The 19933-nt window shown below is 46.1% G+C and overlaps 1 protein-coding gene across 1 annotated transcript in view; it reads right to left on the bottom strand.

Moving 5' to 3' along the window:
• Positions 1–19379, bottom strand: part of USP10 (ubiquitin specific peptidase 10) — a 67724-nt gene extending 48345 nt beyond the window's left edge. Inside the window, exon 1 of the mRNA XM_022583021.3 lies at positions 19244–19379. Within this exon, the coding sequence (XP_022438729.1) occupies positions 19244–19264 (21 nt within the window). The 5' untranslated portion in view covers positions 19265–19379. The remainder of the gene's footprint in view (positions 1–19243) is intronic.
• Between the last annotated feature and the right edge of the window lie 554 nt (positions 19380–19933).

Raw genomic sequence — 19933 nt, 5'->3', positions numbered from 1 at the left:
AAATAAGTGCATTAAAAAAAATAAAAACGTACTTCACTAAGAACTCCCTATTTGCAGACAGATTCACTTTTCTGTCATAGCTGTGACTCATGTTCCTGTGGACAAAAAGTCTTTCCTTTAAAACTGAGGCACAGTAAAATTAAGAAGACTGACAGTACCAAGTGTCGATGAGGTTGCAGAAGGGGAATTAGGCACTGCTGCTGCAGACATGAAAGGATATCACCACTTTAGAAAAGCTTGGCAGCTTCTTACAAAATAAAACATATACCTACCCTATGACATATAACCATTCTACTTCTAGGTATTTTAACCATGAGAAATGAAAACATATGTCCACACAAAGACTTGCACATGAATGTAGTCAACAACTTCATAATAGTCAACACTGGAACAACAAATGTCTGTCAAGACGAGAAGAGATAAACTGTGGTCCATCCATACAATGGACTATTACTCAGCCCTGAAAAGGAAGGAACTCCCACAACATGGGCAAATATCAAAAACGTTATGCTGAGTGAAAGAAGGCAGATAGAAGAGTACTCTCTATATAATTCCACATAAAGAAAATTCCAGAAAACTCCCCTGCATTGGCAGGCGGATTCTTAACCACTGTGCCTCCAGGAAAGTCCCCTGAAATATGTTTTTAAAAAGAAGTTTAAGTAGGAAAGAGAGGGGGCAAGAAAGACTAGAGAATGCCTCCTTCATGCTGGACACAGGAGACTTATTTGGTGGTCAGGCATGTAGGGATGGGGAGAAACTTAGCCTATAGTGACAGAAAGCAGTAATGGACAGTGACAGTAATTGCCTGGCTAAGGGATGGGGATTCATGGTGAAGGAGCATGAGGGAAATTTCTGGGCAATGAAAATGTTCTATACCTCTACCATGGTGACAGTTACCCTGGTATATACATTTGTCAAAACTCAAACTGCAAGCTTAAAATCGGTACATTTATTGTATTAAATTATACCTCAATATGGTTGACTTTAATTAGACGCACATCTATAAATAAGGTGGATGAGGCAGCTGTATTATAAAAACAACTCTTGAAGACCAAAGACCATAATATTGATTTTTCATTTACATAAGTAGAATTCTTAAGTACTCTATAAATATTCACACATCAGGACTTTTTTTTTTAAGATTTCATGTTCCTTGGTTCAAAGACTCTAACTAGTGCTACACAACACCACCTAAACTAGTAGGCATGTATTTGTATTGCGCTACCTGTTATCATTGTAACAGGCTCCTTTAAGCCTCCAACCTCAGATGGTTCATGACTGGCTTGGCCTTTATAACTGCCTAGATCCCCTGACCACCTACTCAAACTCCACACTACATACAGATAATAACTGCCAACAACGCTGAATCAAAACTAGTGTTGCACTAAACAGACTGCTCCATGAGCAGAAACTTGTTAAATCCATCTGTTCTACAGGATTTTTCACTTAATGAAATATGCTGGAACCAAACCAACAAAAGCTTGGCTACCGAAGGCCACCTGCCAGAAAGGAAAGTGCACCACTAAACCAGAGCTACACATTAAAAGACATCCAGGAAAAACGAAGTGTGACTACCTACATTATTTTCTTCTAATCTAATGGTCACTGCCAATGGTCTCTTCAAACACCTTGGAAAATCTAGAGATGACTACGAAAAAGGACTCATGTTAGCTGTTACGCACACCCCTCTCCTTCCAATTTTAAGGAGGAAGTATAGAGAATATTCCCTTTCATGAATTACTTTGGTTGTTAATGAAAACCAAAGTTAGAAGAGTTGGTTGAGGCAGTAAAAGCTGCAAAATTACTATCTGCTGAAAATAAAAGAATGCAAAAGCAGGTGCTGAGGGCGTGAGGACCACCATGTCTACTGAGGAAGCAGTCCACTGCTTACTTTCTCAATTTAACCTCCACCTGATGGCCTGTTGAAAAATAGCCTCCGAAGACTGTAATTACGGAGGTACAGTTTACTTTACCAGCCAAAACAACAGACTGCACTCCATTCTTGAATTACGTAAGTTCACTGTTACGATTAAAAATCTTTTACTAGAAAAATTAAACTTGGGACTTCCCTGGTGGCAAAGTGGTTAAGACTCTCCGCTCCCAAGGCAGGGGGCCCAGGTTCAATCCCTGCTCAAGGACCTAGATCCCACATGCATGCCGCAACTAAGAGTTTACATGTCACAACCACGAAGCCTGAGAGCCACAACTAAGGAGCCAGCCTGCCACAACTAAGACCCAGCACAACCAAATAAATAAATTAATTTAATTTAAAAAAAAGAAAAGTGAAACTCAAGACTTTCCAGAAAGTCTCCCTTATGTTAAGTATGTGAAGCTCAGGACTTCAGTATCCTAGAAAAGAAATTTTTTTCACCCAATCAACTCACAATACTCTGTTTTTCATATAAAGGCAGAAAACCAACCTCAGGAAGAGCTCACCAAGCAGGGGAACAGGGTCAGCTGTGCAGGACGAAGGCCTCAAGCAGTGCTTTTCAGCCTTGACTATACCTTAGAATCACCTGAGGATCCTCAGGCCACAATTCTGGGTTCAATGGTGGGAGGCAGGCTTCCTGTGTGACTCTGATGTGCAGTCAGGGTTCAGAATCACTGAACACAGGGGCATTCCCACACCCAGCGATTCAGGGATGGGAGAAACTAAGCAGACAACTGGAGGGAGGGCCAGCAGAGCTATTTCGACACTCAAGTATGCCCCCAAACCAGACAGAAGAAACTATAAAACAATTTGAGATGACTGTTCACTCTATAGGAGGACCCACTGCTTGATGAACACTCAGAGCAAATGTTTTTAAAATGGGAACAATTTTAGTGCTTTTAAGGATTTATTTATCATTAACAAGTTAAAGGCAAACAATCAGAAGAAAAACTATAATGCAACTAAGCTAGAAATAATTTGATAGGAAAATTCCTCTCCAATGCAACTTTTCAGAAATGTCTTTTCCACAGACACTTCTTTGTAACTGAACTCATTTCCCATTTGCTCTTTTGACTCAGTGAAATCTTTCACCTCCAACATTCTGCTTTTTCAAAAATGACCTCCCAATCTAAACCAAGATCATTCTACCTCCTTAAGCTAGTCAATCCATCAAGGACTTGATTAGTAATAAGATCTCTCTCACACACACTTTTCATAATAATTTTACCTTCAGGGGATTCCGTAACTCTACAAGACTTGGTCCTGTTTCTTTAACCATTTTCTCTCCTCTGGGATGGCACCTGGATATTCCCCCACTAGCAGCTCACCTATTCTCAGCTTCAAGTATGCTGATGAATTCCAAACCCACATCTTCAACTTGGATTGCCCAACTATACTCCAGTTCCATATTTCAAGCTGCCAGCCCCTAGGCTCTTCCACTGTTATGTTCTAGTTTAACCTTAAAATCAAAAGGTCCATTATTTTCTCAAAACCAGGTTTTACACTTATGCCAATAGCAAACTTCACTGTTCTTCCAATCTTCTAGATGAGAAACCTTGAAGATTATCTTAAATTACATACCCCAACTCCCGGCACAATCTCATCAAAATGTTCAAAAATTTTTATTTGGTAAAAACAGTAGCAACTGCATGAATTGAAATAAGCATTCTAATTAAGTGATGCGTCCTGACATCCCACACAGCCACACCTGAGACCCAGAGAACAGGATCTCAAGGAGTCAAAGGCAAGAGCAGAACCTTTCTGAACACAGAATATACCTCAATAATAAGATTACTAAAAAAAAAAGGGTGGGGGGCTTCCCTGGTGGCGCAGTGGTTGAGAGTCCGCCTGCCGATGCAAGGGACGCGGGTTTGTGCCCCGGTCCGGGAGGATCCCACATGCCGCGGAACGGCTGGGCCCGTGAGCCACGGCCACTAAGGCTGCGCGTCCAGAGCCTGTGCTCCGCAACGGGAGAGGCCACAACAGTGAGAGGCCCGCGTACCGAAGGAAAAAAACTTAAGGAAGACTATAAGATACAATAAGAAACCATCAGACAGTCCAGCATGAGCTGCCAAGGAGAAAGGACAGAGTCTGAAGTCTGAGGAGCCCAGGAGGAAACGAGAAACCTGGAACAAGAGTGGGGAGGGATGAAGCGTCAGGTAAAGGACTTTGCGGCCATCCTCCCAATGTTCATTCTCTTCCTCCCCTGTTGGATAATGGTCACCCAGTTCAGAAGGCTGAAACCCCCCACTCCAGAGGGGAGCCAGCACGGCATGCCACCCCTGTAGCCCAGAGCACTTGGTTCAGGGTGACCCAGAGGGCACAAAGCTCAGGGCACTGCCAAGAATTCCGGGACACACACACTCTCGTGCGCCGCTTTGTGTGCTGGGCACAAATGTGAAGCCCGCAACTACTGTAGCCATTTTGCCATTGGGGAGAAAACTAGGCTTAGGATAATAGCGATACAACACAAGTGAAGAGAAACCAGGTCTTCAAAGATGTCACTGAACTGATGAATCAAACTAACCTTGAAGCCTGACCTACCTACAGAATTTCTAGTGCCGTGAGCCAGTAAATCTCTAGTTTATGGTGTAAGCCAGTTAGAGCTGAGCTTTCTTTTACTTGTTATCAAAAGTATCCTGAGACAGAAGTGGAGTGAGTGATCCAGGAGATTCATACCAAGTAAGATCACTCAAAAAGCAAAAAAAAAAGTTAATCTGAAACCTAAGTCCTACTCACCCTCCCACATGGAATGCCCTCCTCCTTTCTCTCCATTTGCCCAAATCCTATTCATTTTCAAGGTCACTCATTGCCCAATTCCTTCACTCCCTGAATTCCCCCTGCAGAACTTGACATGTGCAGCACCTAGTTCAACACATCACACGTCTCAGAACCTAACCCAATGGTTCCCTCTGCCTCAGTCACCTGCTGAGTCACCCACTGCCTACACAGGGTCAGAACCCTCTGGTTGCCTTCCTGAGCAGCTACGAGCAGTAGCTAAACCAGCCTTCAGCAAACGTGAGCCAGCTGACTGACAAATATTATATAAAAAGATCTTCCTCAATCTTCTGCAAATATTTCATAGTGTAACTTGCTTTTGATCAAATCAGTATGTAGTTTAAAAATAAAAACATAAAAAACGTCCTGTTTTAATTTACCACTAATCATTTCCTTAATATTACTAAGCAAAATGTATCTCCCATTCTGCCTCCAAGTAACCAACGAATTAAAGATGTTCATCTTTCACTTTACAATACTGTGCTTTAACTATCTCTGGGAAATAAGATCATCCACCCACAATGAGAAACAGCTAATAAATGGAGCCAAAAAATGCCAAACATCACTGTTTTTAGTATGCATAAAATATAACTTGTGGATACTCCAGAGTACTTAAAAATAACATTGAAGAAAAATGTTTAATAATCAAGAGTGTTTACAATACGAGAAATGGGGAAAAAATACTAAACAACATACAGCATAGTCCTAGGTTATTAAACAAGAAAATGCATTATCACAAATACATTACAAGGAAGCCGCCCTGTTCCCTACGCATCCCGTGCCAGCTGCTCAGCCCAAGGCCTTCGCTACCTCCACGCCCGGCCCCAGGCTGAGTTGAGGCCTTCAGCACTTCTCAACTGGATCACTGAGTGCCTAACTGGTCTTCCTGCCCCCGGACTCATCCTTCACCCTCCAAACCACATGCAGCCACCACACTGCTTTCTCTAAAATGTGAACCTGATTATTTTGGTCCCAAGGAACAGGCTCGCAAGGCCCCGGAGACCTTTCAAGACAAAAGGCTCCAGCAGAGCACGCAAGAGGCCCCAGGGCTGCGCCCCACCGCCCAGAACTTCAGGCTCAGGGCCATCCACACAGGGTCTCTTGCTCAGAGCGCCCTCTCTCCCACCAGGAGGGGCGCCGCTGGCTTCTCCTCACATTACAGAACTCAGTTCCAAAGTCTCCTCTTCGGGAACTACTTTCCTAACAAACTGACGAGTTACTCACTCTGGACTTCAACAGCTGGCGAGACTCTTTCCCACACTCAACCATGGACTTCCTGAATATACCGACGGTGTTATATCTTTCATTAATTTATTTATCAATAATATTTTTTAAGCACTTACTACATTCTAGGCCCGGGGAATGTATAAGTGAACAAGAGAAATCCTTGCCCCCGTTAATCTTACATTCTAGTAGGGAGAGAGAAAATGAACAAAATAACTATGTTAGGATATTAGATACAGGGTATCAGAAGGTGGCAGGTGCTGTGAAGAGAAAGCAAGGCAAGAAGGTGGTGGGGGTTCAGGAGGCTGTATTTTAAAGAGGCCAGGGAGGCAGGCCATGCTGAGAAGACATCACCCACACCGAAAGCCGCCCAGGGCCAGGCAGCAAGCTCGTGGGCTGAGGCGGGGCATGCTGCAGCAGAGGGTCTCGGGTAGAGAGGACTTATTTGTACTCATTTTTGTGGCACTTAGCTGAGCTCAAAAAATAACCAGTGGATGGGGCTTCCCTGGTGGCACAGTGGTTGAGAATCCGCCTGCCAATGCAGGGGACACGGGTTCGAGCCCTGGTCTGGGAAGATCCCACATGCCGCGGAGCAAATAAGCCCATACGCCACAACTACTGAGCCTGCGCTCTAGAGCCCACGTGCCACAACTACCGAAGCCCGGCCGTGCGCCTAGAGCCCGTGCTCCACAACAAGAGAAGCCACCACAATGAGAAGCCCACACACCTCAATGAAGAGTAGCCCCCGCTTGCTGAAACTAGAGAAAGTCCATGGCAGCAACGAAGACCCAACGCAGCCAAAAATAAGTAAATAAAATAAAATAATAAAATAAATATTTAGGGCTTCCCTGGTGGCGCAGTGGTTGAGAGTCCACCTGCTGATGCAGGGAACGCGGGTTCGTGCCCCGGTCCGGGAGGATCCCACATGCCGCGGAGCGGCTGGACCCTTGAGCCATGGCCACTGAGCCTGTGCGTCCAGAGCCTGTGCTCCGCAGCGGGAGAGGCCACAGCAGTGAGAGAGACCCGCGTACTGCAATAAATAAATAAATATTTATTTATTTATTTATTAAAAGTAAATAACCAGTGGATAAATGATGACATTGGCTGAGATATCTAAGGTGACAAAGGTGGCGAACACAAAAAATAACTGAGGCAAGCCAATGGAAAGTCCTCTTTCCACACTCACCGCTTTCCACACTCACCACATTTGGGTTCTCCACCTTGGAAGGTAGGCAGCTCTGTGGTTCTTGAATTTGGGGATAACAGCATTTGTTCAGAGCAGGCCAACAAAGGATCAATGCTATGGACCACTAACTGGGACTGGGAAAGCTATGGTGAAGGCATTTTATTTACATCAGTAACGGTCCTCTGATCTCAGCTACACCTGTTGAGAAACAGCCCAAAGAATGAAACAAAACAGCTTATTAGCTGATACACAGATCAGTCACCTGGATTCAAGAAACTACACAACAGAGATAAAGAGAGTCGTGAAACCCTTAAAGGAAACTTAGAGGTCACCTGCATTCTTAATCCAAGAATTACAACCGATCTGAATACCTCAGGAGCAGCCCACCTCTTCTGCATCAGCTCTCATTATTACAAAGGTATTTCTAGGGAGGGCAAAGCTGCCCCGTGTGGTTCTGCACACCGTCATCCTGATCTTCATTCCTAGAACTGGAGACACCAAAACAAACCCTCGTGCAGTTCTGAACCTGACAGCCAGCCAGCTGCTCCCACATGCAGGACAGGATGCTGTGCCCGACAGTGGGGCCACTGGAGGGGAAGCAGACCCCTCAGCGCTCAAGAAAGCCTTCCTGAGCCCCAGGCCCCTCCCGGGCCCCTGTGCTCCTACCCTGAACACCTGCCAGACTCTATCTAGCCAGACGACCGTCTGTGTACTGTGCCCTCCGCCAGGCAGGGCCATGCTGTCCTTCCGCCACTCAGGCACTTGGTCCATTCGGGGCCAGCAGGCTGCAGGCCTCCGGGAAGGGCTGACTGACCAGGGAGGAAAGACACGGCACCCCCATAATCAAAGTCCACAGGACCCTCCAGGCTCGCTGTGCACGACATATGTGGGCAGGAGGAAGCTAACTCAGATCTCTGTTTTCAACCAAAAAGAAATCAATGGCAAAGAAACAAACTGGCAACGTATTTTACTTTCTGTCCGCCTTAAAAAGAAAAGAAACTCATTTTTCAACATGTGTCATGGGTGAGAGGCAAACTCTTTCCAAACTGAGCTGCAGCAACTCTGTGTCCAGGACTAGTCATGGCTAGGATATTGCTACAGTGTCACTGCGTGTGAAGTTCAATTTACAGCCAGTAAACTTCCAGCCAAAACTGAAGAGAACGCTTTTTAAGATTTTTTTTTTAAGCTATCTCTTAGCTCGTTCTCACTGAATAGAACTCTACTCACAGATGAAAAAGGAAGTTTGTGCTCCTGGCACTTAGCTCACACTGTGTAGTGTGGCATGGAAAAGCCAAGAATTCAGCAAGAACCAAGACGGAACCAAGAGTGATTATTTTAACACCAATTTGTGACAAACTGGAGACAAGAACTTCTAAGCTGACAAATCCATGAGCAGCAACCAAAAGAAGGCAGCAAGAGTTTCCGGCAGCAAATTGGCTTAATGCTCTGCACAAATCCCCAAAGAGATCTTGACCACAAATGGGCTTCAGGGTGAATTAGGAATTCTGTTCCATCTCGCTGGGACATCAGACGGTCACAGTTAAATCGAGCTGTGGCCGAGTCTGTGCTGCCCTCACACCGTCCACAAGGGCCCCATCTCACCGCACGGAGCACAGCAGTCTCTCGTGGCTACGGGGAACATAATGTTCATGTATGTGTGTGTGTATATATATATATATATGTGTATATTTGTAGTTGTGTTTTGCAGCTTATGAACCCCAACACAGGCCTCAACACAGAGCAAGAGCTGGATACATGTTTGTTGAGAAGGAATTAGTCAATGAGTTAGTTACTGAACTTCAAACAACACTGAACTCTCATTCTGAAGACCCAGTACGGCAGGTCTTCAAACGGCAACATTTTCAGGCTCAATTCACTCTACTCAGTGCTAAAATTAATATTATCTCTCAGAGAGCCACAAACCTGTATCTTTTGTTGTGGTTCATACCTAACCTAGAATGGAAAAGTTTTTAAATGTGCAAAATAAGATTTAGTTAATCCTATTCATGGAAAAGTGCTCAGCAGGTTAAGGGAAAAGGGTGTAAACAAAACTATGTGGAGGGAGACTTCCCTGGTGACGCAGTGGTTAAGAACCCGCCTGCCAGCGCAGGGGACACGGATGCGAGCCCTGGTCCGGGAAGATCCCACATGCCGCGGAGCAACTAGGCCCGTGCACCACAACTACTGAGCCTGTGCTCTAGAGCCCGTGAGACACAACTACTGAGCCCGCGAGCCACAACTACTAAAGCCCACACGCCTAGAGCCCATGCAACAAGAGGAGCCACCACAATGAGAAGCCCGCACACCACAACGAAGAGTACCCCAATCGCCACAACTAGAGAAAGCCCGCATGCACCAACGAAGACCCAACACAGCCCCCAAAATTCATTAATTAATTAATTAATTTTAAAAGAAACTATGTGGAGGCTCTGACACCTGCATGTGGCTGAGGCCCTGGGGGGCTGAGGGAAACACAGACTTGGGGGCCTAATTAGGAGTCCCTAACTTAGTGTGTCTGGATGGCCACCAGGATGCCAGGTGACCTGATGAGAGAAGACCATGACCAAGGATCACAACTTAAAACATACTATTACATAAAAGGATACCAAACGTCTGAAATTTACTACAAAGAGTACCAAAGGGAAGCATTTCAAAATATTAACGTCATCCCAGAGTCGTGAGTTACTAGGGGTGATGCTTTTCCTAATATTTTCTTTATTTTCTAGGAGCATAATCAAGTACCTAATGCTTGTTTTAAAGGTGCCCCCCCAAAACAGAAAGGGAATGATGTCCCCAAATGACCTTCACCTAACGACTCTATCCAACTATCACTGAGGATATTCAAGGGCTATTTGCCTTGCATTAATCTGCCTCAGATGACCCCAAAAGAATGTCCTAATTTTTACCCCCTCAAAGTTTTGAGATTTAAGATGCTTGAGGTGCTGAGGTGAGCAGAGCGAACACTCTGAGATCTGGAGGAGAGCCGGAAGAGGGACACACCCTTGCCACCCCATGCAGGACCCCAAGCGGGCCTCTGCACAGCCATCTCCCTTAGCAACGCTAACAGAGAGCGGGACGACCCACTTCCTCGAACCCATGCTTTCCCACAGATGTCCACCTGCTGACAAGGGCAGACGCCGTCTAGGCTGGACTCGCAAGGTCCCTCGCCCCTCCTGACTTCGGTCCCGGCCCCTCGCCCTACACGCCAGGCACCCATCGAGCCCACGTGCTCCGGCGTACCGCAGGCTTTGAGACTTTGTTCCTCTGCATGCTTTCACCCCACACCCTGTCCTTGTGCTTCTCTGCTCAAATGTCGCCTTTCTAGGAGAGTCGTCTTCCCAGCTTCCCCTGATGCTCCCCCTTGTCCAATCCACGTGACGCTGCCACTCCTCCCCACCTCCACGGCACCCACCCCACTGTGGCTCGTGGGAGGCCCCCGTGAGCCCACTGGGACGGTTCTGCAGGGCGGGCAGAGTGTGAGCGCGTGCCGCCCTCCTCCACACTCTCCCCGGGGTAAGGCTGGCCGCCCGCACCTCAGCACCCAGCGTTCTGGGTTCTCAGGGGCTCCCCACACCCTCCAGCTGCAGAGCCGTCTCCGGCTGGGTATCAGCCAAGGCGCCGCTTCCAGGAGCCCATCCTTGACTTCCCAGGGCCACGCCAACAGACCTTGTGCCCTCCCTCCCGACTCAGTCCTCAGCTTGGAATGACACAGGCATTACTGTGACTATCTGATTAGCGTCTGTCTCCCTCACTAGACAGTAAGCTGCCTGGTAAGAGGGACAATGCCCGTCTCTGCTCATCACTCCATCCTCAGTGCCTGGTACACGGTAGCCACTCAATAACTACCTGCTGAATGAATGAATGCATGCATGAATGAATGAATGAAAGTCTTTGTATTGTTCACACCTCTGTTACAGGAATTAACACCCTAAAACAGTATTTTCCAATTAGCCTGTTTCCCTCTCCCACTACCCTGTGAACTTCTAAAGCACAGAAGCTCTCTTTTCAGCTCTATGCTGCTAATGCCTGGCCACCAAAATTTTTTGTTTGAACAATTACAAAAGGTATAAAGTCCTTTATATGTAGTTCTGAATAAAGGTGTCTGGTATCCTACAAATTAATTCCAAAGGACACAGAATGCAACCCCTAAAAGACCTGATTTTGCACTTTATTAGAAGTAGTTGAATATGGTTTCTGGGGAGAGGACGTGACATGAGAAATGGGAGTTTTTTTGGATTTTTTTCTTTCTTTTGCCATTGCAGTACTTTGATAAAAACAAAGTGGGAGGGACTTCCCTGGCAGTCCAGTGGTTAAGACTCCACACTTCCACTGCAGGGGGCATAGATTCGATCCCCGGTAAGGGAACTAAGATCATGGCGTGGCAAAAAAAAAAAATAATGATAAATAATGATAAATAAATAAACAAAAACACAAAGAGAGAGGTGAACAAAGCCTGATTTTGGAGAAGACGGGGAAAACCCAGGTTCATTACCCAATTCCCCACTATGCACTAGGGTTAATGACCTATCAACCTCTCCAACTAACAAAAGGGTTGTCCTCTCAGTAATCTTCTTTAGTGCAGAGTTGACCAAGAGACAAGAATTTAATTTTGAATGAGACATTTTTTTTTACAATACAGAAACTGAACAGCATGGCTGCTATAATTAAGGGGTTGAACATCTTCAAAATATCATTTCTTTTTAAAATAATGGTTTAGGCATTTTAATAGTCATAAATTTCTACAGCACTTCTACAGTTCTCAGTATACGGGTCCCAGGGAACCACTTTAACCTCCAGAACATCTGCTCCATCCCCTGGCAAAATTTGGTAAAAATAAGAACACTTCCTATACTTGAATAGATGCCTTCAATAGTTTTAGAAACAAGACTAGCTCCAAAAAATCCAGTTCAGTGACTACCTGGTTAGAAGAGACCGCATTATGAGACAAGGGAACAAAAACAACAATGCCCAAACACAAAAAGGCACAGAAGACAGACATCAAGGTGAGGACCAAGGATCAGGGAGGAAGAGAGGGACATACTTTTTACTTTAAATATTTCTGTTTCAGAAATTGCAAGTCTTTATTCTGTATTTTAAAATAAAATCAGTGGGACTTCCCTGGTGGCGCAGTGGTTAAAAATCCACCTGCCAATGCAGGAGACACGGGTTCGAGCCCTGGTCTGGGAAGTTCCCACATGCCTTGGAGCAACTAAGCCCATGCGCCAGAGCTACTGAGCCTGCGCTCTAGAGCCCGCAAGCCACAACTACTGAGCCCGCATGCCACACGACTGAAGCCCTCGTGCCTAGAGCCCATGCTCCACAATGAGAAGCCACAGCAATGAGAAGCCCGCGCACCGCAACGAAGAGTAGCCCCCGCTCGCCGCAACTAGCGAAAGCCTGCACGCAGAAACGAAGACCCAACGCAGCCAAAAATAAATTAATTAAAAATAAAATCAGTAAGAACTTTCACCAAAATGCACTCTACACAAAATCTTGTAATTAATAATTAGTAGCAGATTAGCAACCCTTAGTAATTACTAACACATTAATATCTTTAAACATGTAAACCTTTATTTCATTCACTTGCCCATTCCATGAACCTTCACTGAGGAACTACCATGGGGAAGTCACACTGTGAAACATCAGGCCTTTATCAGTTTGGCCAAGTAGAAAAGGCAAAGGATAGAAGTCCAAAGACCTGCTTTTAAGTCCCTGATAGCTCATTTAAGAGCCATGCGACTTCACATCACAACCTCTTTTTTTAAACTTTTTTTTAAAATTTATTTATTGATTCATTTATTTTTGGCTGCATTGGGTCTTTGTTGCTACGCGCAGGCTTTCTCTAGTTGTGGCGAGCGGGGGCTACTCTTCCTTGCGGTGCGCGGGCTTCTCACTGTGGTGGCTTCTCTTGTTGTGGTGCACGGGCTCTAGGTGCATGGGCTTCAGTTTTGGCACGCGGGGTCAGTAGTTGTGGCTCGTGGGCTCTAGAGCGCAGGCTCAGTAGTTGTGCACGGGCTTAGCTGCTCCGCAGCATGTGGGATCTTCCCAGACCAGGGCTCAAACCTGTGTCCCCTGTATTGGCAGGCGGATTCTTAACCAATGCGCCACCAGGGAAGTCCCACAACCTCTTGAGTCTCACTTTATTCATCTGTAAAATGATGATAATAACAACACATTACAGAGTTGCCGTAAGGATCAAACCAGTCACGGCACTTCATAAACCATGCAGCTTATACACTGCACAACTTTCTCCACATGCTGATTGCTGCAATGCTTAATTTTATAATAAGTATGTTATTCCTTATCCAATTATCAGATCTACCCAGAAGGCCTACTCTCCAGGGTCTCAAATAAATACACACATCTTGGCAGCCACTTGAGGGGAATTACTATTTAAATATCGAGAGAAGTTTTTTATAACATCAGGCAACTCTGAAAACTCCAGAATTAAATGTCATTTTCAAATTCTCTTCTATTTCCCCCCCAAGTCCTATCACAAGAAAAAAACTGATGTTTTCAAAAAAAATATATAAAGGGTATATATTTTAACGATGAAAGTCTCAAAAGAGGCAACTGCTTCACTCCTCTGGAGTTATGAACTGTCTAAAATAGGAGAGACACAAAAGAAGAGGAACACCAGAAATCCTCTTGACAATTATCAGAATACCAAATAAATTCACAAGTTGAGTGGCCCTGACTAAATTTAAATGAATATAATAAAATTTAACATGTATTGCTTATATCCAGAGCAAAGGATACCATCATGTTTATGCAAGAACAATTAAACAATGCAGACTAACTCATTAGACCAAAAGGCCATCAAAACTTCCCCCCAGAGCCATGTATTACATGTTCTTGGGCGGTGCTAGTTCTAGTTCACAAGGCCCATGGCTTGCAACTTGTAATTTATACAGATATCCAGCTTTATTCAACGTATTTTAAAACACAGAAATGAGTATTTTTGACGTGTACTCACAATAATGATAAACTTCTATTTTTGTGAACAGTGAGGAGAGTAAGTTGAGAAAATGGTCTGAAAAGCTGTCCCCACCGCTTCCCGTGCAACCAGTGCACCTCATGGGACTAAAGCCCCAGGAGCGGGGGGGGGCGGGGGGGCATGGTATTCATGGGACCCCTCCCTTCCCACCCCAGCCAGCTCGTTCACAGTAACAGGTCTGTAACATGAACCCCTCTATTTTGTGCGGTCTTAAATGCGCATTTTTTCCTACATTCAGTTTCTTACAGCAGGAATACCTCTAATATTATTCAATTAACATTTAAGGGTTTTTTTCACAGTAGCTCCAATGACAACATAAGTTTGCAGCTGTCATGGTGAATCTTTTGAAACTTTAAAGACTACTTGCTACAAAAGAGCACGGGCATGGCAGCATTTCTTCATAAAACAAGTACAAATGGGGAAACAAAATTGTACCATCAGAAAAAGAGAGGAAGAGAGAGAGAGGGAGAAAGAGAAAGAGAAAGGCAGGCAGCTATATGTAAAACTCAGGTACCAAAGGCACAAGAGTGGGGCACCAGCCTTTCTATTAGGAGGTACTTTCATTTCTAATGCACTACTTGTGAGACTCTTAAATCAGAGAGCGTAGACTTACGAGATGGCCCTTGAGCTGATACCAGAAAAATAAATTGAGAACTGATCTGAAGAATGACAACCAGTAAAGCTGCAGACGAAGCCCAGGAGGGAGGGGCCTGAGGGACAAGAGCAGGCGTCCTGGGTGCGCAGACCCTTGGTGCAGACCTGGGCTAACACTCTGCAGGCACATGGTCATCTCTCAATTCCCAAGTGAGCCAGAAAGGGAAAGTCCAGGAAGACACGCTGTATCCTCTCACTCCCTGCCCCAAACCACACTTCCACTCTACACCTCACCGACCCTGTTCCCAGGAGAGGGCAACCTGAGCACAGCGCCTTTCAAAACAGGGGGCAGCATGGAGCTCTTGGTTTCTTGGGTCTCCTGCTGAAAATGGGGTCATATCTGCGGAGCTTTTAAACAGTCAGAAAGTAGCCCACTCATGAAAAGTCTACACTCTGAAGACTCCACATCTAGGTTTACGATAGATTCTACAATTCCTGATTCTTGAAACAAACAGTACTATAAACCTACCCCACGGGCTACCTTTATCTTGCCTATTGTTCTTAGTACAGACTGCAATGACAGAAACGGTCACAGAAAGACCTATTGGGAGATCACTTCAATAAACAGGAAAACTGCAGTCCAAGCACATGTAAGTCTTTGGAAATGAACATCTACACTGCTGAAGTAGCACTAAAGTGACAAATGACAGTAATCCAGTGGCCCAAGGCCAGTAAATTCCATTGCAAACAGATTTATCTGTCTTGTGCCACAGTGATTCTTGCATGTGTGGCAGTAAAGACAACTGTAACAGCGTAATTACAAATTCAAAAGCAAGTGCTTCCCACTGTTTTGGTATTTAGTATATTATCAGGAAGGAGTGTCCTCAGCAACCACCCTTAATGTGCCACTTGGAAAACCAGATCCATTAACAGCAAGTATTTGCCTGTCTGAAATTTGTAAAAACACAAGAACCAACAAAAAATAACCCTGATGAACTATAATTCAAGCAGAGACGATACAACTTTTCTCAATTACTTCAATATTATATTCTGAACACAGCACAAAGTAAATGTGCCACTGGCATTAAATAATCATTAAGCTTTGGGATTCTTTTGTCCTTTAAGTTTTCCTATGCTTCCGTTCCACATAAAAAAGCTCTCGAATACGTGCCCTAACTGTCGCTCCAGAGAGGAATGTGGAATGAGGCGGCCCGCTTGCTATCTGCTCATTTCAGGACACGGTCCCCACAAGACAGGCTCCAGAGGGTGCGGGTGAGGCCCTGGACGAGGCTCATCGCCACTGCTCCCGTGTAAACACCACTGAGGCGACCACCAACGCACAAGCTTCACACGGCTTATCTAGTCTTAGGACATGTTTCAAGATTTTGCTGTCACGATGCAAAGGAAAACTGGTATCTCCAAATATCCCGTATTTCAAATAATTTTATTTACTTCAGTTGCTCACTATGAAACTCCAATAAAAATGTATCTCTTTGGAGAACTACTAATACAGCTTTCAGTTACAAAGATATTCAACGATACAGCAACACTCTACCATATGCTGTAAACTGGATCCAAGAAATTCCACAGTGTAAAATGTGGGCGCCACAATGCTGTATGTGAGGCAGTGAAAAGATGAGGGGGAGCCCGCTGCACAGGACCAGGACGGGAGCAGCCACACGATGTCCAAATAGGATGTACGAAGCATTATTGTAGAGTTTTCACTATGACTGCAATGATCACAAAAATCTCTTCTGGTTTACGGCAGAATTGGTCAGTTCAAGTTAATTACCCCAAATCATTTAAATCAGTTCCCTCATGCCAACAAATGTCAGAGATGTACTTTCACTTCAACTGTCAAAGTTCGTTGTATTTATTAAAATGTGTTGAAAACTACTGGCATTAGAAAAGTTTCTAAGTTTTGCACTGTTTCATGTCAATCCAGGGAAAAGGGTTCAATCATTGGTATGGAAATAGGCTATAAACTATATAAATGTTTTAAATTGTAACCTTAAAAATCCAATTTTAAAATAGGACCCTTATAAAAACTTAATAAAAGAAAAAAGAAAAGAGTACCCTTACTGTTAATCTGTGATTGATATCCCCAATAATAAACAAGCAATAACAAATAACAGTGCTTAGCAGAGAGCAAGACCCCAACCAATACTTGGTGAATTAATGAATGGCCATGACTATGGCAGGACCTTCAGGACAGCAGGTAACTGAATAAAACAAAATTATTGAAATGCTTAGCCTGACTCAAGCAGGATCCAATCATTAAATCCTATCACATATGTTTCATTACTTGTTTTCATTACTATTCTTCTAAAAAGAAAATTAGGAAAAGAAAGAAAAATATGAGAACTCATACTATTTCCTTTCCTACCTTCTGCATGCTACAACTTAAAAGCATTTTAATCACACTTTAATTTTTTTTACAAATTTATTTATTTTATTTTTGGCTGCATTGGGTCTTTGTTGCTGTGTTTTCTCTAGTTGTGCCACGCAGGCTTCTCACTGCAGTGGCTTCTCTTGTTGCGGAGCACGGGTTCTAGGCACGCAGGCTTCAGCAGTTGTGGCACGCGGGCTCAGTAGCTGTGGCGCATGGGCTTAGTTGCTCCATGGCATGTGGGATCTTCCCGGACCAGGGCTCGAACCCGTGTCCCCTGCATTATGTTCAGCTAACTGTTGCCACTCCAGTTTTCTAAAGATGTGTATAGGCAATATTGCTGTATAAAACATAAATACTAGGACATTTAGGAAAGTAAATGAAATTACAATCACTTTTACCTATTATCACCACTCATTAACATTTCACTTTGCATTGCGATTGGTGCTTCTGATAATGGAAGTGGGGACTTCCCTGGTGACGCAGTGGTTAAGAATCCGCCTGCCAATGCAGAAGACAGGGTTCGAGCCCTGGTCCGGGAAGATCCCACGTGCGGCGGAGCAACTAAGCCCGTGCGCCACAGCTACTGAGTCCGCGAGCCACAACTACTGAAGCCCGTGCACTTAGAGCCAGTGCTCCGCAACAAGAGGAGCCACCGCCATGAGAAGCCTGCGCACCGCAACGAAGAGTAGCCCACGCTCACCACAACTAGAGAAAGCCCGTGCGCAGCAACAAAGACCCAACGCAGCCAAAAATAATAATAAAATTTAAATTTTTTTAAATAAGAGCAAAGCTTAATTTAAAAATAAAATTTAAGGTGAGAAAAAGGTAAACACCAAATCTCTTAAGGAAAGAAATCTTTGAATTGCACCCTTGTAAAATTTATTCAACCACTACTAAGCCCTTTTTTTTGTGCAAAGAACTAAACTGAGTTACTTTAAAACGCAGATGTACAAGTGAACAAAAGTTTAAAGCGGAAAGTTGTAGACCAAACTAAAGTGCCAAAAGTTTAACAAAATTGCTGCTTCCTGTAAGATCTCATTTTTTTTTAAGTTATCGAGTCTCAAATTCCACGACACGTGTTAATTCCAATAGTTACTAAAACCTGACTCTATTTCCAAAAGGGCAAGAAAAACCAATTGCTTTGAAAGGGTTACGATTTACCGGCCACCAGTTTTCCAACAGCTACTTTGTTTCATTTTCCCTTATTTAATACAACAGCACACTGAGATGATATAAAAACGCACAATAACTTCTAGGGCTTAGAAGTCAACACATCAGCGGTCCACAGCAAGCCTGACAATACCACATGCCGATTTTTATCCAGACCAATTGTATTCGGGGGGAGTGGGGAGAGGGAATAAGAGTTCAACTCTACACTCTTATGTCTCTAAAAGCGTGAGATTTACTCTTTCTTTCCACTACGGGATTATCACAAACGACCCCTAAGATACCGCTCTGACAGGGTGCGTTAGTAGTGTCAGCCAGGCTGAGGCGGATTCGTGCAAAAGATGTCACTCAAAGGCAGGTACAAGTATGGTCCTGGCGAGTTATTTCGAGTTTTCTTTGCACCAGTAACCTTAGGCTGCTTCTTAGTGACTTGAGTCTAAAAGTCAGAACACCGGCAAGCCGCCCCCCCGCCCCGGGCCAATCAAACTGCGAAAGCAACCTTTGGGGCCATGGGGAAAACGAGGCACCCCAAATCTTGGTAGCTCGTTCCGGGCAGAGAGGCGACCACAGGGCGTGGAAGGCTGTGCCGCCCCGGGGCCTCCCGAAGATTCCCGGTTGCCTGCCGGGGCAGCCAGGGCCCCATCTGCACCGCCGGCTCGCCCCGCGGTCCAGCCCCGAGGTTAACCCCTTCGCGCCCCCCACGCCCTCTCCAGGCCGGCCCGGGCGCCCTCTCTCCGCCGCCCCTCTGAAGCGGGGCCCGGTGGGCTCTGGCGCGGGCGGACCGGGCTGCAGGCGGCGGAGGCGCGGAGGCGGCGGGAGGCTCGGGGCCTAGTCCCGGGCAGCGTGTCCCGGCGCCCTCCCCCACTCCCACACGCTCGCTCGGGGCCGGGGTGCGCCCGCCCTACCGTCCGCCCCGGCGCCCACCCGCCCGCGGCCCGGGGCCCCTTCCCGCCGAGGGCGCCGGCCGGGTGCTACCTGCGGGTTGCGGAGGGCCATGGCGGCCCGTTTCAATGAGCCTCGGCGCTCGTCCGACTCCTCACGCCGCTTCCCCCGCCGCCGCCATCTTCTCGCCCGCACATACACACTCGCATCGGCCGCCGCGCCTGCGCACTGGCCGCGTGCCGCGGGGCGCGGGGAGGCCGGGCGCGCCGAGCGCGCGCTGCGCAGGCGCGGCCGACAGGTGGGCGTGCGCGGCGGGAGTCGGCCCGGGGCGGACAGCGAGCCCGCGGCCCTCAGCGGATGCGGGCCCGCCCGCCGCGGACCTGGAGCTCCCGGGTCCGGCTGCGGCGCCGGACGGGAAAGGACAGTGGACGGAGGTGATAACCCCAAAGCGCCCGGTCGGCCCGGCTTTCTTACCAGCCGGGAGGCCACCTGGATGGTGGGCGGGACTCGGGATGTCCGGAGCCCGGGAGCCGCGGCCTGAAGTCCGCCCGCGCCCCCGAACCCCAGGATCGTCCTGGGCGGGGGTCGTCCTTGGGCCGGGGTCTCCGAAGTGCGCGCTGAAGATCTCAGAGTAGTCCCGGTTTATGTAGGTCACATCCGTCCATTCATTACTTTATTCACTTTTCATTCATTCCACAAACACTATCTGAGCGTCTACTTTGTGCCACGCCTTTAGCTAGGCATTGGAGAATATTTTGAAGAAATAAATATGAAAACGCACCG

Source organism: Delphinapterus leucas, chromosome 20 (genome assembly GCF_059928025.1).
Source record: "Delphinapterus leucas isolate spDelLeu-1000000601 "Yukka" chromosome 20, BTC_Dleu_Yukka2, whole genome shotgun sequence".
Taxonomy (NCBI): Eukaryota; Metazoa; Chordata; class Mammalia; order Artiodactyla; family Monodontidae; genus Delphinapterus; species Delphinapterus leucas.
Note: the sequence above shows the minus strand (reverse complement) of the source record. Positions and strands in the feature narration are given on the sequence as shown.